The sequence below is a fragment of the Lissotriton vulgaris genome, chromosome 2_1 (genome assembly GCF_964263255.1).
Source record: "Lissotriton vulgaris chromosome 2_1, aLisVul1.2, whole genome shotgun sequence".
NCBI lineage: Eukaryota > Metazoa > Chordata > Amphibia > Caudata > Salamandridae > Lissotriton > Lissotriton vulgaris.
The window spans coordinates 1,429,670,002-1,429,690,742 of NC_141687.1; the positions used below are offsets into that span (position 1 = coordinate 1,429,670,002).

A 20,741-nucleotide genomic window follows, 5' to 3' on the forward strand; every position below is an offset into this window, starting at 1 on the left:
AAAGCACGCGGGTGGTGCGCGCGCAGCATAAATGAAAGGTATCGCGCTCCCAATGGTGCCTTGGGCGCTGTAAGGGTGCCGCGAGGAAAGCCAAATGGCTACTGCGCACATGCTCGCAAGCTTGAGGCCACACAGAAAGCGTGTGGTCACATTTTAAAATGCCCACTCACTAAAAGTCTCGCCGGAGCAGCGCATGCGCTGGCTCAGGCAAGACCTAAAAATGGTGCAGTGAGAACTTACTTGGAATCGGCAACAAAAGGAGCCTGATTTTTAGCTCTCTGCTGATCACTTAGAAGACTATAAAGTCATTATCCGGAACCTGGTAGTAAATCTACTCTATGATGCACAGATAAATAAAGGGGTTATCAGTGGCATATCTCAGTTGGAGATTTGAGGAAAATGAGCCGGGAGGATTGTAGGTAGGCAATTAGATAAATGATCCTCCTGTGTCTTCCCTAACATCAATGTGTTCTCTTCTCTTCTGGACTCTTTCATTCTTCTATTCTGACTTATGAAGAGCAAGAAGCCTACCACTGCATTGTCTGTGAGGAGCAAAAGAATACCTAATGCTCACTGCAAACTTGCAGGTAAATTCTAAAGGCTGCAAAAGAGGGAGAACCTTTAGATTCTATTGTTGCTGCATAATGATGTCCATCACGGTTGATTCCTTTGTTTTGTGGTATAATCATGTTGACCCTTCCTGGTGCTAATCTTATTTTCAAATTAGTTACTACATGGAGGTGTTTGTGGAAAAGAGAAGTGAATCTATCAATCCAGTCTGGGATACGACTTTTTCAAAATGTGTCCATGTCCAAACAGTGAAAATTAATTAGTATTTGACAAATTAACCTTCTGGCCCAGTGGAAAAAAATATCCACATAAGAGAAAAAAGGTCAAAGAAGCCTTTCCACTACTCAAAAAGAAAAACACAATCCTTAGTGGTACCAGCATTAATGTGCACGAACTATATTCTGAAGGATGTTCTGAAGTGGTAAAGTACTGCCCAGGGATTTCTATAAAGATGTGTGGGTGGTGTATGTTGATAAGCAATACAAATAGTTTGTTTGTGTAAAGCATGCTAAAGATAACTAATAAGAATGTTTAGAAAATTATTTTTCGAAAAATTCCTAAGCAAAATACTTTCCATCTTGACAAAAAAACTTTCTAGTCATTCTGCCCACCTGAAATTTGTTTTGAAGTTGAACATAAACCAGTATGAATACATATATAGCTGTTGCTCATTTCATTACATTTATTTGTGTGCCACTATATTATTATCTTGACATCAAAAAAGATAATTAGTAGAGAACATCAGAATGCATCCTGCCAAAGCGCAGCAACAAGAAAAAGCACTACACGCTATTTGTGCAGCAAACCAGAAAAAGACATACATGAGTTTTTCCAGTTTCTTTTCCCGCTCTTGGTCCTCGAGACTTAATTTCTCATAGTCAGAGGCAAGTTTTTCATGCTGAAGTTGCAGCTTCTGGTTCAAGCTATAAGTAAAAAAGAAAGAAAGTTAGTGAGCAACTTTCTCGACAAAATTATATATTATGCATGGGAATAATGATCACCAGACCCAATTTTATTCTGTTGATGATGGTTTAGACCAATTACGTTTTCCAGGATTAATAGGAAAATAAGCTATGCCCAAACTTGAGATGTTTTCCTCTTTAAATTAGTTTTTTAAATCCAGACAGTTTATTTTGACTAGGTCAGAGAATATAATCTAGGCTTTATTAATATGTTCAGAATTGATAAAAAAAGAACACAGTGTTAGTACAATAGAGAGTTCGACTAGACATAATCAATATGCGTTATAAACAGAGATAAACAGAATATACATTTGGCTGACCCAGCGAAATGGCAGAAGGGCAATTTTAGCTTTCCTAGAAGAAATCCACTTGATCGGAACAGAATGACGTAAGTTGCAAAAAGAAAAGTACAGGGGCCAGTGATTTTGCAACCACTTACTCAGCATACACAAGGGGCTTTTAATAAAGGTCAGACCTGGGATCCCATTCATACGTGACAAGGTATAGTTAGATGCAGACGGTCAATTTGTAGCAGTCATGAGCCAATCAAATGGCAGAGGCTGCAGACCATGAGCATACATGCCACTCATGCATCGCTGTAGCGTTTCTAGAAGAAGTAGCAACCTTGTTACTACACCATGACCCAATACCAACTTTGTGGGGTTGGGACTACAACAGTATGGTTGAACATATACTAGGCAGGCCAGACCCGTCTCTACAGAAAACGGTGAACATGAGATAAGAACCTGTCACTGAATGGCGATGTCCCACTGGGGGTTGTACGGCTTTTTGGCTTATCTGAATAGGACAGAATTTCAATTCTTTGTCCAATCAATAATCTACCTGCACTGCTGCATGCATTTTATCCCCACAACACCAACTGGACCAAGTTTCGGATGTGGTCTACTAATGTAGCTCACTGTCAGATTACTGCCCATTGCTGGTTACCGGAGGCAGCATTACATGGCGCCGCCTTTTGGAGCATAGTGAGGGACTCGATTGCTAATTACTTCAAAGAGTATGAATGGAGGGTTGGTGATCTGTAAGCAGAATGAGAGGGATTTAGATATAGCCAGGGAGTATGTGTTAGCATGAATATGGGAACTAGGATAACACTGTTGAGGGAGGTTAGGCAGATAGAAGATAATCTGTATGCCCTAGAAAAGGAGGCAGTCTCTGATCCTGGGAGCAAAAATAGACCAACTGTTTCCTCAGACAAATACGGTGATGTGCTGCAGACTGTGGACTTTATGGAGTTCACTGCTCCGCAACATTGAGGCGGCAACAGGACTGGCAGGTTCCTGGTGAGTCTTCATTCATAGGCTGCACCACGAATGACTGAGAAGGCACTGAGGGGCGAGAATGCAGAGCTGAGCCACACACAGGCAATCAAAAATTATCTATTTGCTAAATATTATGGCACACTTTACACAGCACCTCCCCATGTGAGCGAAACACTAATCAACTTTCATGAATGACAGGCCCTTCCAAAAGTTCTCTGGAGTACAACGAATGGAGCTGAACGTCCCATTCACTCAGCAGCAAATCAGATGGGCTATCAAGTTCAATACTAAGAATGAGACCCCAATCACAGACTGGTTTACGGTCAAATGTCATGGGGCATTGAAAGGGCTGTTGGCTGCCAGACTCCCAGAAGATTATTATCCAGCCCGAATAGTAGGCAAGCCCCCCCCCCCGCTCCCCGCCACTGCCCCCATCCAACAACACATGAAGTGATCATAGCAATTGTGGCATACCCTGATTCGGATAGACTGGACCAGACTTCATACAGACTTCTTTGTATGTTGAATCTCTACTACAATACTAAGGAAAATGTTAGTGAGTATTTGGACATGAGGTTAAGTGCCTTTTACAGTGGGGTTCAGCAAGGCACCCTAACACGGCTCCCTAATTTGGATTTGAATATTTGCTATTTTTAATGGTACTACTTATCTATTCCATTTATAGGAACCTGGTGTAATTTTACAATGGATAAGCCTTAAACCCCACTAGACTTATTGTTTATACAGATCGTGTCACATACAGATAGTGTCACATGTATTGTAACAAATAGGTAACAGCAAGTGCTTCATAATTGAGAACTATTTGGGACACAATTGGAGTGTGTAACAATATTCACTTTTAACACCAAGCTCTTAGGCCACTAGGTGATAGACAAATCATTTAAGGTTAAAATGAACACCAGCACAGCCGATGTCAGGAAGGTAGTAGCAACCACCAATATAGCAATAGTGAAAGGATATTTCTCTTCAATTACAGAGTTGCAATCATTTTCTTCTCATCCACTATAAATATATAAGTGGTAAGACTTCCCACACTGTTTTATCTGTTTGGGGCTTTGTATATTCACGTATTAGGCCATGCCATGTGCATACTAATGCTAATGTTAATGTTAAAAATGATTTATAAAGCGCGCATACACCGGGTGGTTTCATGGCGCTGTAAAGGCTCTGTGTGCTATCGGTGAAGACATTAATTGTAGGCTGGTGCAAATAGCCATGTTTTCAGGGACTTCCTGAATTGCAGAAGGGCAGTGCAGGATCGTATTTCCACGGGAGAGAGTTCCACAGTTTGGGGGCGAGGGTGGCAAATCTGCGGCCTCCCTGACATACCCGCTTGTATGCAGGGGTGGTGAGGAGTGAGAGGTGAGCAGAGCGTAGACTCTGTAAAGTCATGGGATTCTATTTTTGTGTATGTTTATGTTTATGTTTTTGAAATTTTTATTGGGCACAAATACCCGAGGGTGTCTCGGCGCATCTCAGACTGCCAAGGATGAAGAACTACCAGATCACTCACTGATCGAATAACCAGGTTTTCAGGAGTTTACGAAAGATGATGAGTGTGGGACTGGTTTTGATGGACAGGGGAAGTGAGTTCCACAGCCTGGGGGTTGCTACTAAAAAGCGTCTATCTCCCCAGCTAGTGGTTCTGGTGCGTGGGACCGCGAGGAGATGAATACCAGCCGAACGAAGGGGCCTTTGAGGCGCATAAATCCGAAAGGCATCCTTGAGGAACCTAGGTCCTGAGTCATGGATGGCCTTATAGGCAATACAGAATGCCTTGAACTTTATCCTGCTCTTGATTCTTAGCCAATGCAGTTGGCGAATAGCCAAAGAGGTAGGACGACGATTAGGAATGCCTAGCAGCATTCTAGCCGCTGCATTCTGCACTGCTTGAAGTTTTGTTAGGATCTGTTCTTGAATGCCAAGGAAGAGGGCGTTGCCGTAATCCAATTTGGAGAAGACCAGAGTAGTGACCAAGGTATTCCCTGCCCCTAACGGGAGGTATGGCAACAGTTTTTTGATCTTCCTTAGCGTATAGAAAGATGATGAGACCACCGTGTTCACATGGTGTTTGAACAACAGCTTCTCATCGAACATGATACCGAGGTTTCTGACCTTGGCAACCGGGGTGGGGGGTGGACCCATTTCACTGGGCCACCAGATGGACGACCATTCCGGTGAAAGCTTGCCAAAGGTCATCACCTCGGTTTTGTCCAAATTTAACTTCAAGCAGCTGCTTGACATCCAAGAACTAATGGCCAGCATCCCCTTCTGAAATCCTGCGGCCACAGCCGGTCCATCCTTATGCACTGCCAACACCAATTGGGTGTCGTCCGCATAGGTGGTTAAGCGGAGTCCATGGGCTTTAATAACTTTCGCCAAGTCCGCCACATATATATTAAATAATGTGGGGCTTAGCGAAGAGCCCTGGGGCACCCCACAAGGAAGGGTGAAGCTGGGAGAATAAAAAGTACCCAGTTTCACCGCCTGAGTACGGTTGGCCAGAAACTAAGCGATGAGGTCCCTGGCAAGGTGGGTCACCCCCAGGGCTGTGACACGGTCGATCAAGATGGCGTGATCGACCGTGTCAAAGGCAGCGGACAGATCCAGGAGTATAAGGACCGCTGCCCCGCCCTGGTCCATTATAGTCCGGATCTCGTCCGAGGCCTTTATCAAAGCTGTCTCTGTAACGTGGCCCTTCCTGAAACCGAACTGGGTATCATCTAGGAGTTGATGAGAATCAATGAAACCCGAGAGCTGTTTGTTCATAATAGCTTCAAATATTTTGGCCGGAAAAGGAAGGCAGGCGATAGGTCGATAATTAGCGGAGTCCTCAGGATCCAAGGAAGGCTTTTTTAGCAAGGGCTTAGTGACCGCTTTTTTCCAGATTTCAGGATAGATGCCTGTCTGAAAGATAGAGTTACATAGGTCAGTAAGTGGAGGCGTAATGACCTTAGTAAGGGCACTCAGTATGGAAAGGGGACAGGGGTCTAAAGGGGATCCCGATTTGATTGCAGTAATTAGCATGGCAATCTGGTCAGTAGTGACTGCTTGGAAGTTAGCAAAAGTAGGGGTGAGAGAAGAGGGACAAGGGAAAGGGCGGGTGCTGTCCGAGCGTAAGGAGGGGGAGAAGGAAGAGAAGATGTTCGTAACCTTGGTGGAAAAGAAAGTTGCAACAGCATTACACAGATCTTGGGAAGGTTCAACAGGAGGACCTGTAGGGGGATTGGAGAGGGAGTTGACTACTTGAAAAAGTTTCCTGGAAGAGTTCTGGGCGCTCTCTATTTGGGCGAGGAAGAAAGCACTTTTATGCTTAATGATGGCTTTTTTGTATAGCGCTAGCGCATCTTTATAAGTTTGCTTATCCAAGGGCCTATAGTGCTTGCGCCAGCGCCTTTCTAAATTCCGGCAGTACTGCCTTTGCAGTCGAAGTTCCTCTGAAAACCATTGAGCAGAAGGTGTTGCCCGGTTAGAAATAATGGTTTTGACAGGGGCTACTTGATTGATGGCATCCAGAATCCATTCCTGGTATCTGCTGGACAGTAGCGCTGGGGGGGAAGAAACCTCATAGGAGGATCTAACCAAAATATTGGACAAGAGAGGATAGTCCAAGTTTTTCCAGGCTCGAGTACTGATGGAAGTACGAGAGGTGGATTGCGGGGGGTTGGGGTTGTGAGCCCGGATCGAGAAAGTAACTACAGCATGATCTGACCAGACGACAGGCAGAATGGTGGCCAGGGAGATGTTCGAGTTATTAGTGAACAAACCATCAAGCTTATGGCCTGCTTGATGAGTGGGAACTTCCACCAACTGCAGTAATCCTACTGCACATAAGTCTGAGATCAATTGGGAGGTGTCTTTATCCTCTATGACTTCCAAATGAAAGTTGAAGTCCCCCAAAATAGTAAAGTCAGAATGGGCTGCTGAGAGTTCCGTAAGTTCAGCCAAAGTCGACAGGAAACGGATGCGCGGGCCTGGGGGGCGGTAAATTAGAATTCCCTTAAAAACCTGATTGTAATTCAGTGTAATGGAGAAAATGCAGGCGTCGCAATTTAGATGCTGAATAGGTTCGATTTTAGTTTGCAACGCCCCTTTATGAATAATGGCTAGCCCACCACCTCTCCCAGTGGGTCTATCCTGTCTTACCACACAATAGCCTTCCGGTGTGGCTGAGCAGAAATCCGGGCCGGTGGCTGCATCTCCCCAAGACTCTGTCATGAACAGGATGCCCAACTTCTGATGAAGAATAAATTCTCTGATTTCCAAACTATGTTTCGGGAGGCAGCGAGCATTAATAAGCGCCGAGTGAAAATAGCGCTTAGGTGCAAGGCTGGTCATACGAGCAGAAAGGGTAGGGCGGGGGAGGATAAAATTACAGCCGGGGCAAGGCACCTATCTATAGGTGATTAGAGTACAATGTTTTGAATATATATTCTAGTGCATAGACCCAGCTCCCAGTGACACCTACTGCACTATCTACAGAAAAACGCTTTTCTATTTAAAATGGAATGGAGTAAAACTATGTTTGCAGGTACAACTAAAATAAATTAGTCCACAATACGTGGGATTCTTGTACAAAAATGCACATCAGAAAATGAAAAGAAATGACCGTACAGAGCGTCATTATGTTGAATGTCTTTTTAACTAGAAATAAAACACCTCATTATTTGCAGTATCTCATTTCAGAGGTGAATATACTACTTTTTGAGTCCTATTTATTACAGTTGGGACTACTATATTCACTAAGGGCTAAAAGGAGGCTTTAATTACGGTTGAGAGCCAAAGAAAGCAAGGAAGAGAAGCTACAAAACAACGTCTAAGCTCAAGTCGAATGGCGCTCAGCATCCTCCGTAGTCACAGCAGATAGAGAACTGTCACATCTAGAGCCAAAACCATGACCATTGGCAGTGTATGGACTGGTGGACTGGTGGGCTAAGGGTAGGGGGCATGAACTATAGAACTTTATCACTAAATTGAATTGGGCTTCTTTTCAGATTTTTTGGTAAGTGTGACTTCCACCCACTTACATGATGCCTTTAGTTAAGCCACAAAATCCGTGGGAAGTTGACAAGACTGGTGTTATACATTTTCTAGATTCTAAAAATCTATTGATTATAATTATCATTAAATGCCAATAATAGATTATTCTAAATTGAGTCTAACAGCCTGATTCATCAAAGACCCGTTTTGCGAGTCTTTAATAGCGATTCATAAGGAATCGCTATTACAGGCTCGCAAAACGGGATTCATGTAGGAATCGCAAAATAAAATGCGATTCCTACATATTCCTTATTTGTGATTAGCAAATTGCTAATCGCAAATAAGGAATAACTCCCCATTCATTCCTATGGGCCAAAAGGCCCATAGAAATGAATGGGGAGTATTCCTTATTTGCGATTAGCAATTAGCTAATCGCAAATAAGATAGCGATTTAAAGGGTGCCAGGGGTGTCCAAAGGACACCCTGTAGCACCCCTTAAATGCAAATTTAAACAGGTGTTGCGCACACACATGTCCAAAGGACATGTGTGTGTGCAACATGCAACTAAGAAAAATGCTTTTAAAAGCATTTTTCTAAGTTTTCGCTATTTACCACGAGGTTTGACCTCGCGGTAAATAACGGGCCGAAATTTCGAATTCGCAATTTGGAAATGGATGATGAATTGCATTTAAGGAATCTCAAATAGAGATTCCTTAAATGTAATTCCTCGCAAATTTGCGAATTCGCTATTACCGATTTTTGCATTTGGGATGATGAATCCCAAATGCAAAAATTGCGCTCGCAAAGGGCCAGATTCTGAGAATCTGGCCCTTTGCGAGCGCTATTCACCTTCATGAATCTGGCTGATAGTCTCCTATAAAAGTTGTAGTGTTTTGGAGCAATGTCTCTAAATCAGAATTTCAAAAAAGGATTTATGGGCAAAGGATTCTGAAGAAACTGACAAATCTTGAGGAAAATAATTAAAATTAAATATGCAAACTCAAGGCTTGGCAACTTTTTTTTTCCTATCTCCCTACGGAGCTGCACATTTGTGAGCACTTTCTTGTATTCTAGTCTTGGTTCATGCTAGTTGTGTACTGGGGAGAGTGTTACTCTAGCGTACATAATTGATTGCTTGTCTAGTAGTAATGCAGAGCACTTTAAAAATAAAACAAAGGTTATTACAATACTCTATTGTCCTTTAAAGGATCCCTGCACTTCCAAGGTGGTCAGAGCTCAATCTTAAACCTGCAATCTATGCTGAGGGATGCAAACAATGACGTAACACTGAGATATAAAGAACCTATGGTCAAGAAAATCACAGTTATAAAAAAAAGTGAACATTAGTTAACTAGATATCATTAAAAAGTCTTGGGTGAAGAGAGGGGTAACTGGAGTCAACGTAATCTAACCGCTCAAAAGAGTTCAGGGGCATGAAAGTATATTACCATTTTTACCATGCCATATGCATTTAAAAGAGTTTTAAAACTAATTTAAGTGCACCTATTGATTTGTTCAGTTGCTCAATGGATGAAGGTAGTGCAAGAGGGTTACCTTTAAACATGTAATAAATTATGGATTTCATTACACTGAATTTGCAATGCCTGATAATCACCTTTTGGAAACCAGGTTTTTAGAGAAGAATGTCAATGACTCATGTCTTTGCAACTGACATAAAAGGAGATGTAACCTACTCTTTGAGCTCATCGATAATTTTCTGCTTCTCCTCAATCTCGTCCCGGAGTCTGGAGAGCTGCTTCTGATGTGCTTCCCTGTGATTCTCCATCTGCTGCTCCAGGGTAATCTACATTGGGAAGACAACAATTTTACTTACAAAATTCATATGTCGTTGCCATACTAAATATGCCATAGCCAATAAGAAATGCGTTACTTACCTGTAACTGCAGTTATCCAGTATTAGTGTCTTTCATAGATTCACATGCCTGAATCATTCCCCGTCGTCGAGACGGGAGCCTCCGGTATATAAAAAGTAATGTCCTATAGAAATACATATAAAAGAATAGGCCTAACGGTCTCACCTTAGTGTCCTATCTAAGTCCTTATGTAGGAAGGACCAAAACAGAGCAGGCCCAAGGGTCCCACCTTGGTAGCCTATCTGTGTCCTTTTGTAAAAAGAACCAACCAATCAGCTACTACCTCCCTCTAGAACCTTCCTGTCAGGAGCCTCAGTCTCTCAGATTTTCGTACGCACCAAGCTAGTTAGGCGCAAACTTGTTAGAGAGATAGGTGAGTCCTTCCAGGGGAGGCGGGAGGGTGCATGTGAATCTATGAAAGACACTAATACTGGATAACTGCAGTTACAGGTAAGTAACGCATTTCTTATCCAGTATTTGGGTGTCTTTCATAGATTCACATGCCTGAATCAGAGTAGCAAGCAATACATTATGCACATTCTGTGATGGTACATCATATATGAGTCTGAGATAATACATATCACGCGACTGCAAATCACCAACATGCAATGTCATGTAGTATCTAGAAATAGAGAAATGTGCATACCCGTAAAGGATGGTGGGATGTAAGAAGGCTCACCTCACTGGAATAGATGGCGAAGCACTGCTCTGCCCACTGCTGCCTCCCTCGTCAGCTCAGTTTCCAGGCAGTAGTGCCTGGTGAAGGTGTGCGGGGACTTCCAGGTCGCCGCTCTACAAATGTCCAGTATCGGCACTCCAGCAAATAGTGCCGCAGACGTGGACATGGCTTTTGTGGAATGGGCTTTGACTCGGGCCTCCAAAGGCCGACCAGCCTTGTCGTGGCAGAAAGTGATCGCTGAAGAGATCCACCTTGATATACTTTGTGTCATCAGGGGCATGCCTTTCCTTGGTCTGCTAAAAGCAACAAAAAGTTGGGATGACTTTCTGAAGTGTTGTGTCCTGTCGATGTAGAATTTGAGACATCTCTTCAGATCTAATGAATGCAGGGTTCTTTCAGCTGTAGTAGTTGGGTTTGGAAAGAATGATTTTAGCACCACTGGTTCGTTAAGGTGGAAGTCCGAGGGGACTTTGGGTATGAAGCGGGGGTTAGTTCGCAGAATGACTCTGTCCTCTCTGAATTGCAGAAAAGGGTCTTGGATGGAGAGAGCCTGTAGTTCACTGACCCATCTGGCCGACGTTAGGGCCAGGAGGAGGGCCGTCTTCCATGAAAGGAATTTGATATCCGCTTTGTGGATGGGTTCGAAGGGGTGCTTCATCAGTTGGTGAAGGACCACGTTGAGGTGCCACGACGGAGGGATTGGTCTTGGTCGTGGAAAGGATCTGAATAGGCCTTTTAGGAATTGCTTGACAAGCCTGTCCGCCCACAGGGAAGGACCCTTGGAGGTTCTTGTGAACCTGGATATCGCTGCTAGATGTACTTTGATGGACGCATGTGCAAGGCCTGATTGCGCTAGATGCAGTAGATATGGTAGCAGTTGCTGTGGGGTGACATGGAAGGGGTGTAGGTCTTCTGCCACACACCAGAGACACAGAAACGCTTCCATTTGAGAGAATAGGTCTTATTAGTGCTGTCGGCTCTAGCCTTAGCGAGGACATCTCTACACTCCTGCGGAATGTTCAGGTGGCTGAATTCGCGGTACTCAGGAGCCAGGCTGACAACTTCAGAGGGCTCAGGTTCGGGTGGAGAACCTGTCCTTGGGACATTGTGAGCAGGGCCGGATGTTCGTGTAGGCGAAGAGGTGGTCGGACAGATAGGCGATGAAGTTCCGTGTACCAATGCTGCCTCGGCCAGGACGGGGCGATGAGGATCAGAGTGCAGGGCTCCGACTTCATCTTCCTGAGGACCCTGGGTATCAGTGGGAATGGTGGAAAGGCGTAGGCAAACACGTTCCGCCAAGCGATGGAAAATGCATTCCCGAGGGTTCCTGGTTAGTGAAGCCTGCTTGCGAAGTTTGGGCATTTGGCGTTCTCTCTGGTGGCAAAGAGGTCTATCTGCGGTGTTCCCCACTCCGCGAAGATGTATTTCAGCGCCTCCATATCCAATTCCCATTCGTGGGATGGTGACCTCTCCCTGCTTAGGGCGTCTGCCAAGAGGTTGTCTTTGCCCGGGACGTATTCGGCTTTGAGCGTTATTCCATGCTCTAGCAGCCAATTCCAGACTCTCTGAGATTCTTGAGAGAGTGAAAGTGATTGCGTCCCTCCCTGTTTGTTCAGGTAGTGCATCGACGTGGTGTTGTCTGTCCTGACGAGCACTGGGGAGTTTCGGATGCGTGGAAGGAAAGCTTGTAGAGCTAGAAAGACTGCCCGTAGTTCCAGTATGTTGATGTGGAGTTTGGATTCCTGTGGCGTCCATTTGCCATTGATCTGGAGTTCTTGCAGGACCGCTCCCCAGCCTTCTAGGGACGCGTCCGTTGTTATTACATGCGGTTCCGCCGGAAGCAGGAACAGCAGTCCTTGCGACAGATGTTTGGGCGACCTCCACCATTGCAGATGATTGACTATAGTTCGTGTGACTTGTATGCGGTCTTCGAAGGATCCCGCAGCTTGTGTCCATTGCCTCGCTAGTTCTTCCTGGAGGGGGCGCTTTTTGAGACGGCAGTGTGGAATGAGCATAATGCATGAGGACATCATGCCTAGGAGAGACTTGAAGGTACGGACCGGCAGAGTCTTTCTCGATGCCACTGACGTGGCTAAGGAGATGAGTTTGGTCTTTCTCTCCTGCGAGGGGAAGGCTCTCGCGCGTTCCGTGTCCAGAGTCGCTCCAAGGAAAGTGATGACTTTGTGTGGTTCTAGTGCCGATTTCTCTCTGTTGAGGGTCAGGCCTAGGCGGCGGAAAAGATTTAGACAGGCGCTGGAGGATGTGGCTGCGGCTATCGCAGACGGTGCCTTTACCAGCCAGTCGTCCAGGTATGGGAAAACCTGGTGGCCCTGTTGACGAAGGAAGGCTGCCACAGGAGAGAGGCATTTTGTAAATATCCACGGGGCAGATTTGAGGCCAAACGGGAGAACACGGAATTGATAGTGAGTTCCTGCCACTGCGAACCTGAGGTACTTCCTGTGTCCCTTGAGGATAGGGATGTGATAGTAGGCGTCCTGCAGGTCTAGGGACGTCATGTAGTCGCCTTCTTCCAGGAGTCCCAGGATCTCTTGTAGTGTGACTTTAGGAACACATTGAGCGCTCTCAGGTCGAGGATTGGTCTCCATTTCTTGCCTTTTTTGTGAATTAGGAAGAAGTGGGAGTATAATCCTTTTCCTTTTTGGGGTGTGGAACTTTCTCTATTGCTCCCTTTTGAAGCATGGAAGCTATTTCCTGAAGAAGCAGCCATAGGTGTCTGTGGGGCCGCTTGGCTGGTGGTGTCGTTGGGGGGATCGAGAGAAATTCTAGTGAATGTCCGAATTGGATAAGTTGTAAAACCCACCGGTCTGTTGTTATTTTTTGCCAGTTCTTCAGGAAGAACGAGAGATTTCCTGCAAGTCTTAAAAAATGCAATGGTGGATGGGCTGGCCATTGGGAAGAGTCATTGGCGGTTGCCGGCAGGTCTCTTTTGGTTTTTTCCCCTGTAGGTTGATTTGTTGTAGGCAGATTGACGTCCTGTCTGGCTTTGACGCTGTTGGAACTGCGTTTTGCTCTGGGTGTACGGGTAGGAGGATCTGTTTTGGTAGGATCCTCTGTATGTAGATTGTCCTCTTCCTCTGTTGCCACGAAAGGACTGGTTTCTAAATTGTAGAGTCCCCAGAGCCCTGGCTGTATCTGTGTCCTTTTTGATAGTGGTGAGGGCTTCATCGATCTTTTCGCCAAAGAGATGTTCGCCATCGTAAGGCATATCAATGATTTTAGTTTGTACTTCCTGACGGAAGGAGGTGGCCTTAAGCCAACCTTGTCGTCTCAGAACAGCAGCGCCTGCCAGCTGTCTGAAGCCAGTCATGGCTACGTCTATAGCACAGTCAATTAGTTCAGAAGCCGATGTTTGGCCCTCTAGGAGTAGTGAGTGTGCTTCCTCCCGCAAATCCTCTGGTAGATTAGCGAGGTAGGGCGCGATGTCTGCCCAGAGTTGACGGTTGTAGCGGCCCAGGAGTAGAATTGAATTCGCGACCTTCACCGTCATTGCAGATGTGGTGAAAAAGCGTTTTCCAATGGCATCTAGCTTCCTGCCTTCCTTGTCGGGTGGCGTTGATAAGGGAGATGCAGGATTGCGCGAGTTCTTCTGCGCCGCTTGAGTAACCACGGAGTCTGCTTTGGGGTGACCCGTGAGGCACGCTGGTGCCGATGATGTGGCTTTGTATTTTTTATCCAGCCTGGGCACTACCACCTGAAGTGACGCTGGTGTCTGCATTAGTTGGTTGCCTTGTTTCCATAGGTAGTAAATAATTGGGATTGACCTTGTCATCTTTTTCGTAGGTTCCTTAAAATCGTAGAGGAAACATTCAGTCTCCTGTGTTTCCATAGACATATGGAACCTTTTGGCTGCCCTCTCTATGAGGTTATGGAAACCACCAATGTCCACGGGTGGTGACTCCGAAGACTGTGGCTCTGGAGAGGCCGGAGATTGAGCGACGTAGTCCTGGTCTGCGTCAGGGTCTGAGTCGTCGTCACGGACTTCCCCCTCTTCGTGGTCTCTCTCCTCATCGTCGGACGAGGTAATGACTTGTGCTGGATCTTGGTTTTTAGAAAGTACCAGCGGAGGAGGCTTATGTCGGGGTACAGGAGCAGGTACCTGTGTAACTGGAGATGCAGTAGTAGTGGTTTTCTCTGGGAACCGCTCTTTATAGTCTTTTATGAGGAATTGTAGGTCCGAGACAATGGATGCTGGTAGGCACACCATTGGTGTTACTTGTGTGTGCACCTGAGTATGAACAGTCTGTTCCATGTGTTCCTCTACTTCTTGTTCCTCATCTGTGCTTTGGCACTTAAGCACCAATTCTGAAGGACTAGTGGCCTGAGTATATAACTCCTCATCCAGCTCTTCATCTTGCAATAAGCAGGATGGGGTCAGTTGTTGCACCTTACTGGGTGACATGTCCGGTGTGATTGGCTTTTTCGTTATTTTGATCGTGACATGGGACGTCTGGGCATCCATGGCATGTGAAAGTAGTTCAGACTCTTTCCAGGTGCTTGCTGTCGTCGACGCCTGTGTCGGCGGTGCCACCATAGAAATCCCCGTCGCCGGCGGTAATTTACTCTTCGTCGACGGTGTGTCCGTCGTCGACGCCCTCGGCGACGTTGTCTTCATCGACGACAATTTCTCCGTCGTCGACGGCTTCGTCGTCGTCGATGGGGTGCTCCTGGTCGACGGGGGAGTCTTCGTCGACGTTGTGGCTTTCGTCGACGGAGTCGTCGTCGATGTCTTCGACGTCGATCTCGTCGTCGACAACATAGTCCTAGTCATCGATGGAACGGTAGACGGCACAGGTCTACTCGTCGACGATGAAGGTGTCGTTCTCGTCGTCGAGGAAGATGCCGACGATGCATTCGTCGTCGACACTGTTGTCGTCGACGTCGAGACGGTTTTCAGCGCTGAGGAGACCATCGACGTTGTTATTGTCGTCGGAATCAGCGGCTGCTTCCTGGGGACAGGAAGGTCCTTGTCAGACACTGGTGGCCTGCCCTCTGAAGACTTTCTAGAGGCCTTCTTAGGAGGGGTGTCTGAGGGGCCAAGGGAGGAAACCCTTGGCCTCTTCAAGGAGAACTGCGAAGCGCCAGACATGCTCTCGCCTTCTGAAACTAGGTCTCCTCAAGTCTGGTTTGTCCTCAAGTCTGTTCAGCCATAGCAAAAGACGTCCTTCTCAGTCCTTCTGAGTTTTGTTGGAGAATGTTCTACATATTTTGCAGTCCTTGGCCTGGTGTTGGGGGTAGAGGCAGTATAAACAAGTCTCATGTTTATCCTCCACGTGAAGCCTTTTTTTACCACATGAAGCACAGGCTCGAAAGAGACCTTTTTTCTGGCTATCAGCCATAGCAAAAAAGTTTGAGAAAAAATTCGTTTTTTGATGAAAGAAGTAAGTTTCCTGAGGAGAACTCAGGTGGAGACTCCCTAGCACAACGTGCGGTAGAAAATCTGAGAGACTGAGGCTCCTGACAGGAAGGTTCTAGAGGGAGGTAGTAGCTGATTGGTTGGTTCTCTTTACTTTGGTCCTTTTTACAAAAGGACACAGATAGGCTACCAAGGTGGGACCCTTGGGCCTGCTCTGTTTTGGTCCTTCCTACATAAGGACTTAGATAGGACACTAAGGTGAGACCCTTAGGCCTATTCTTTTATATGTATGTCTATAGGACATTACTTTTTATATACCGGAGGCTCCCGTCTCGACGACGGGGAATGATTCAGGCATGTGAATCTATGAAAGACACCCAAATACTGGATAACCTATCAATCTTATATCTCTTTAACCAAATGATGTATGTATCCTGGGAAAAAGTAAGAAGAGATGTAAATATACTTCGATGCCTAGACACATATAGGTAGCGATTATATATAGAACCTCAAAAGCAATAAAGCATGTTACAACAAATACTGATGTCTGATAGTTGATCATAATTTAATTATGTGAAAATTATAAGTTTATTGCTATAAGGGCAGTGCAAAAAGATTAGGGCATTTAAATAAATATATGTTTTTTTCCATGAAACTGATTTGAAAAACCAGGGCCGGCTCTAGGGCGCTGCGATCGGTGCCACCGCACCGGGCGCTGATTTGGAGTGGGGGCGCCCTTTTTGCAAGTATATTTTCGTTTTAAAAGCATCTGCTGCCACGTTCCATCCAACCAACAATTTTCAGGCATCATTAAAAACGTCAAGATCATTCTAGTAACTAATGTTCCTGCTGGAGAGAGATAAGAGGTTTCTCTAGTGAAAGTTTTAACTCATCGTAAGGTAGTACAGTGGGTTAATATGCCTGCTGCAAAGAATGTGTACCATGTAGATCACAAAGTGCATATAATGTAAATAGATCAGTGGGTTACTGCTTGTGTCACAGGGATCATTTAGTTACTTGCAATTTATATGTTAAAATCCTAATATAGCATAGTGAGCTATTAACTGTCATCAAAGAGCTGCATGCAAACTCCAAGATATATATTAGATATATATGCCTTTTTGCCCTGTCTTTCATTATCCTAAATTTGCTAAAATAATTTATTTGGGTAGAAATCAATTATTATTATTAAAGAGAACTCCTAACAATGATGTTCTGTTTTAAATTCTGAATTTGTGCTTTTCCAGACCAACGACAAACTATACTGCCAACCAGCATAGATGACATGTGAGTCCTACACCTTGTAGTCCTCTGTCTTCTGTAACATTTACTCTACAATGATTAACACATGTATGATTGCCTCTGTACCGATGTGTGTGTGATTTAAAGTGCTCTGACACCCTGCACTGGTATGAGTGTCACTATAAAACTAAATCAGTCTGAGAGAGAGTGGTTATAGAGACTTGAGGAGCACTGGTAAATGGTGGTAGTGAGGGAATCTGTGGTAGATGTGGTCATTGGGGGGCGCCAACAAACAGTCGCACAGGGAGCCACCAGTGCTAAAGCCTGCCCTGTGAAAAACCATTCTATCACGTTAGGTTTATGGATACACACACAATCAGCGTGGATTTCCTCTCATTTCTACCCCCCACAGTGAAACATTATAATGCATTATTAAAAAGCCAAACTAATTTGTGGAGCAACATACAGATGCTGTACTAAAAAACATCTGATTCTCCAACTTCACATAATAATGAGCCATATGCTGCAAGCGTATTAATGAAAATTCTCACATTTGTAATTAAAAACTTCACGTTTTTAATGGAGGATTTTTGTCATTTATATTTTAGCCGTAAAGAATTATGATGCCATGCATTTTTATAAGGCTTTCTTTTATATATCCATGTACAGGTACTGACAAAATCCAAAATTTGGCCTTTAGTATAGTAAAATTGTACTGAGACTTCCATAATATTTGTAACCAGTATATAGCAGGCCGAAGCAGTACAAGTTTCTTTCTGCACAGAATAAACATCTTGAGACCAGTAGTGTAAGCTTCCCTTCTGCACAAGAGGTACAGAATATGCAGCAGAGTAAATCCATCTGTGCATACACATGCAGCAGTAAAATACTACAGACAGGCGCTTTTCAAGCTTCTTATTTATAAAGTTTATATAGCGCCAACAAGATCCAGAGGTATATCAGAGTGCTTTACAATATGATGGAAGGAAGGGCAAAAATGCAATATCCACATCAAGTAAGAAAAATAACACAACAAAAAAAGTATTTGCAGATTACAGGACAATTGTACCCAGGAGGGTAACCCAATCAGCAGGTGTAGGCGGGCGACAAGTTGGGGTCAACAGTGTGCCGTAAAGAAGAGCTGTAACCAATGGTTGTACAATGAATAGTAGGAACAATTACAACAGGCAAGTGAAGCCTATCCCTCTTAGGGTAAGAATTTGTTCATTGGGAACCTTTTGGCTTACAATTTGAACCCTGTCATTGAAGAGATTCTGCGTATTTCCGGTGGAAGGGAGTTCCATATCTTTGGGGCAGCGTTGGAAAAAGCTCTGTGACTAGTTCTCTATTTGTTAAAAATGAGTGGTTTCAAGAGGAAGGTAGAGGCGCTTCTTGAGGCTCTTACCCCACAGGATAGTTCAAGTTTTTGAGCCAGGTACAAAGGAGTATTGAAGTGAAGGGCTTTGTGCGTCAGAACAGAAATCTTCAACTGAATTTGTGCTTCATAGGTCAGCCATTTGAGAGATTTTAATACTGGGGATATATGCGGCTTTCATTTTGGTATCTGTAACCAGTCTCGCGGCAGCATTTAGGGAAGCCCTTAGTGGAGCCAGGGTGCATTTAGGAAGGCCACAGAGGGTTGCACTGCTGTAGTCTAGCCTGGGCAAGACGAGCGCTTGGACCACCTGCTTGAAATCATTTAGTGGAAGGAAAGGTTTGATGTTTCTGAGTGATCTCGTCAAGAAATGTGCTCCCTTACATACACTGCTGATATGATTTTTCATTTTCAGGTGCTTGTCCAGGGTGATTTCAAGTGACTTGGCTCAGTCTATGATAAGAGGAGTGCAGTTGAAAGCAGTGAGGTGAGTCAGACATTGGTCTAGTTTGGGAATGTGGTTCGGAGGGGATATGAGCAGGAATTCCATTTTGGAAGTATTGAGCAGGAGGTGGTTCTCAGTTAACCAGTTTTGAGTAGATGTTAGGGTGGTGTTGAGTGAGATGATGTTTTCCGGGGATGATATTTTCAGATAGAGTTGCATGTCATCCTCTTACATGTGAAAAAGAATGTTCATAGAGGTTAGTGAGTTTGCAAGAGGTTCCAAGAAAAGGTTGAAGAGAATAGGAGATAGAGTGGACCATTTAGGGACCCCCATGAGTACAGGAGAGGGCTGAGAGAGAGCGCGGTTTGCCTTGACTCTTGGTGATCTGTGATGTAGGAAGGATGATAACCATTGTAGCACCTGATCCGAGAAACCCATTTTGTTTTCCAGGATGGATAGGAGGTTGTCATGATTAACTGTGTAGAAAGTGGAGGAAAGGTTCAGGAGGAAGGATTCGTTTTGATCAAGCATTTTTAAAATGTCATCTATAACATGAGTGAGAGACGATTCTGTGCTGTGCCCCTTCCTAAAGCCGGATTGATGTTGGTCTAGGAGTTGGTAATTATCTATATGAGCACAAAGTTGGGATTGTACACATTTTTCTGAGAGTTTAGCTAGGGTGGGGAAGTTGGAAATGGGGCAGAAATTATTGAGGTCAGAATTGACAGAGTTAGGTTTTTTTTAGTATAGGAGATACCTGAGCGGCTTTTAGGCACTCAGGGATCGTGCCTTGTGACATAGAAGCGTTAACAATCCTTGTCCAGGTGGGGATGAGCGCATTCTTGATTTCTTTGAAGATGGAGGGGGGCAACGGGTCACTGAAGCGGTTATAGAGATTGATATTCTGCAGAATCTTGTAAATGTCATTTTCACTAAATAGGGTAAAGGTGCGCCCCATGTCGCATTGTTCTTGGTGTTCAGGGTGGTCGAATTGTGCTTTTCAATGGTGTCAATGGGTGTGGCAGCACTGGAAGAAGGTAATAGAGCCTTCTTAGAGGCGAGGTCAGTGAAAATGAGTCTTGATTCCTCCGTGAAGAAAGCAGCAAATTCTTCGCATGAAGGTGGGTTGTCACCAGGATCCGCGTGGTTAGGACCAACGACTGATTGCGGTTTGACCAATTCTAAAGGTTTCTTGGGGCGGTAAGCAGCTTGATCCAATTGGTATCTGAAATAGTCATACTCTAGATTTGTTTGTTGTAAACGCTCCTGACCTCTCCAAGGAAATTTAGTTTGTCCGAGGAGGGGTTGGATCACCAGGAACGTTCAGCTGCCCCTAAGGTTGCAAGGTTCCATGTTTAAGTTGTCGTTAAATCATGGTTTGGATATTTTTGTTGAAGCATTTTTTGGAGTGGAGCAATGTTATCCATGATGGTCGAATTGTAAGCGTCAGTAATTGATTGCACCGCAAACAGGTCAGCTTGGGAGGAGAGGGCAGATTTAAAGTGGGCAGCTAGTTCATCAGAGTTTATTGATCTAAGCTCCCTTTTCCATATCTTTGATTTCATTGGCTGAGCCTTCCTTAACAACACTTTCCTGTTAATATAAAAGAGGATGCTGTGGTGGTCGAATCAGTCACATGGAGTAATGGAATCAAGTGTGATAATCTGCCCTTTAGCCTTTAACGTGAGTTGGTTGGTCACAGTGCCGAGTCAGATCTTGATCATTTAAGAATGATTTAGGGCAAGATGCAGTTGAGTTATTGGGTTTAGACCAGTGCAGGATGAAATCACAAGGAAGATTTGGGACAACGCTGAGTCAACATTGCTAGTGATGATTTCCATTAGTTGCTCAATGAAGGGGAAATTATCTCCCGGGGGTGGTAAAAGGTGTGAAGTCTGCAAACTGGTAGGTTCTTACTTGAGATGCTGAGACAGAG

General features: G+C 44.7%; 1 protein-coding gene across 1 annotated transcript in view; it reads right to left on the reverse strand.

The window, feature by feature from the left end:
• KIF5C (kinesin family member 5C) overlaps positions 1–20,741 on the reverse strand; it is a 548,720-nt gene that overhangs the window by 172,358 nt on the left and 355,621 nt on the right. Inside the window, exons 19-20 of the mRNA XM_086957253.1 lie at positions 9,511–9,620; positions 1,392–1,493 (exon numbers count right to left, since the gene is read on the reverse strand). Coding sequence (XP_086813379.1) covers positions 1,392–1,493; positions 9,511–9,620 — 212 coding nt within the window. The remainder of the gene's footprint in view (positions 1–1,391; positions 1,494–9,510; positions 9,621–20,741) is intronic.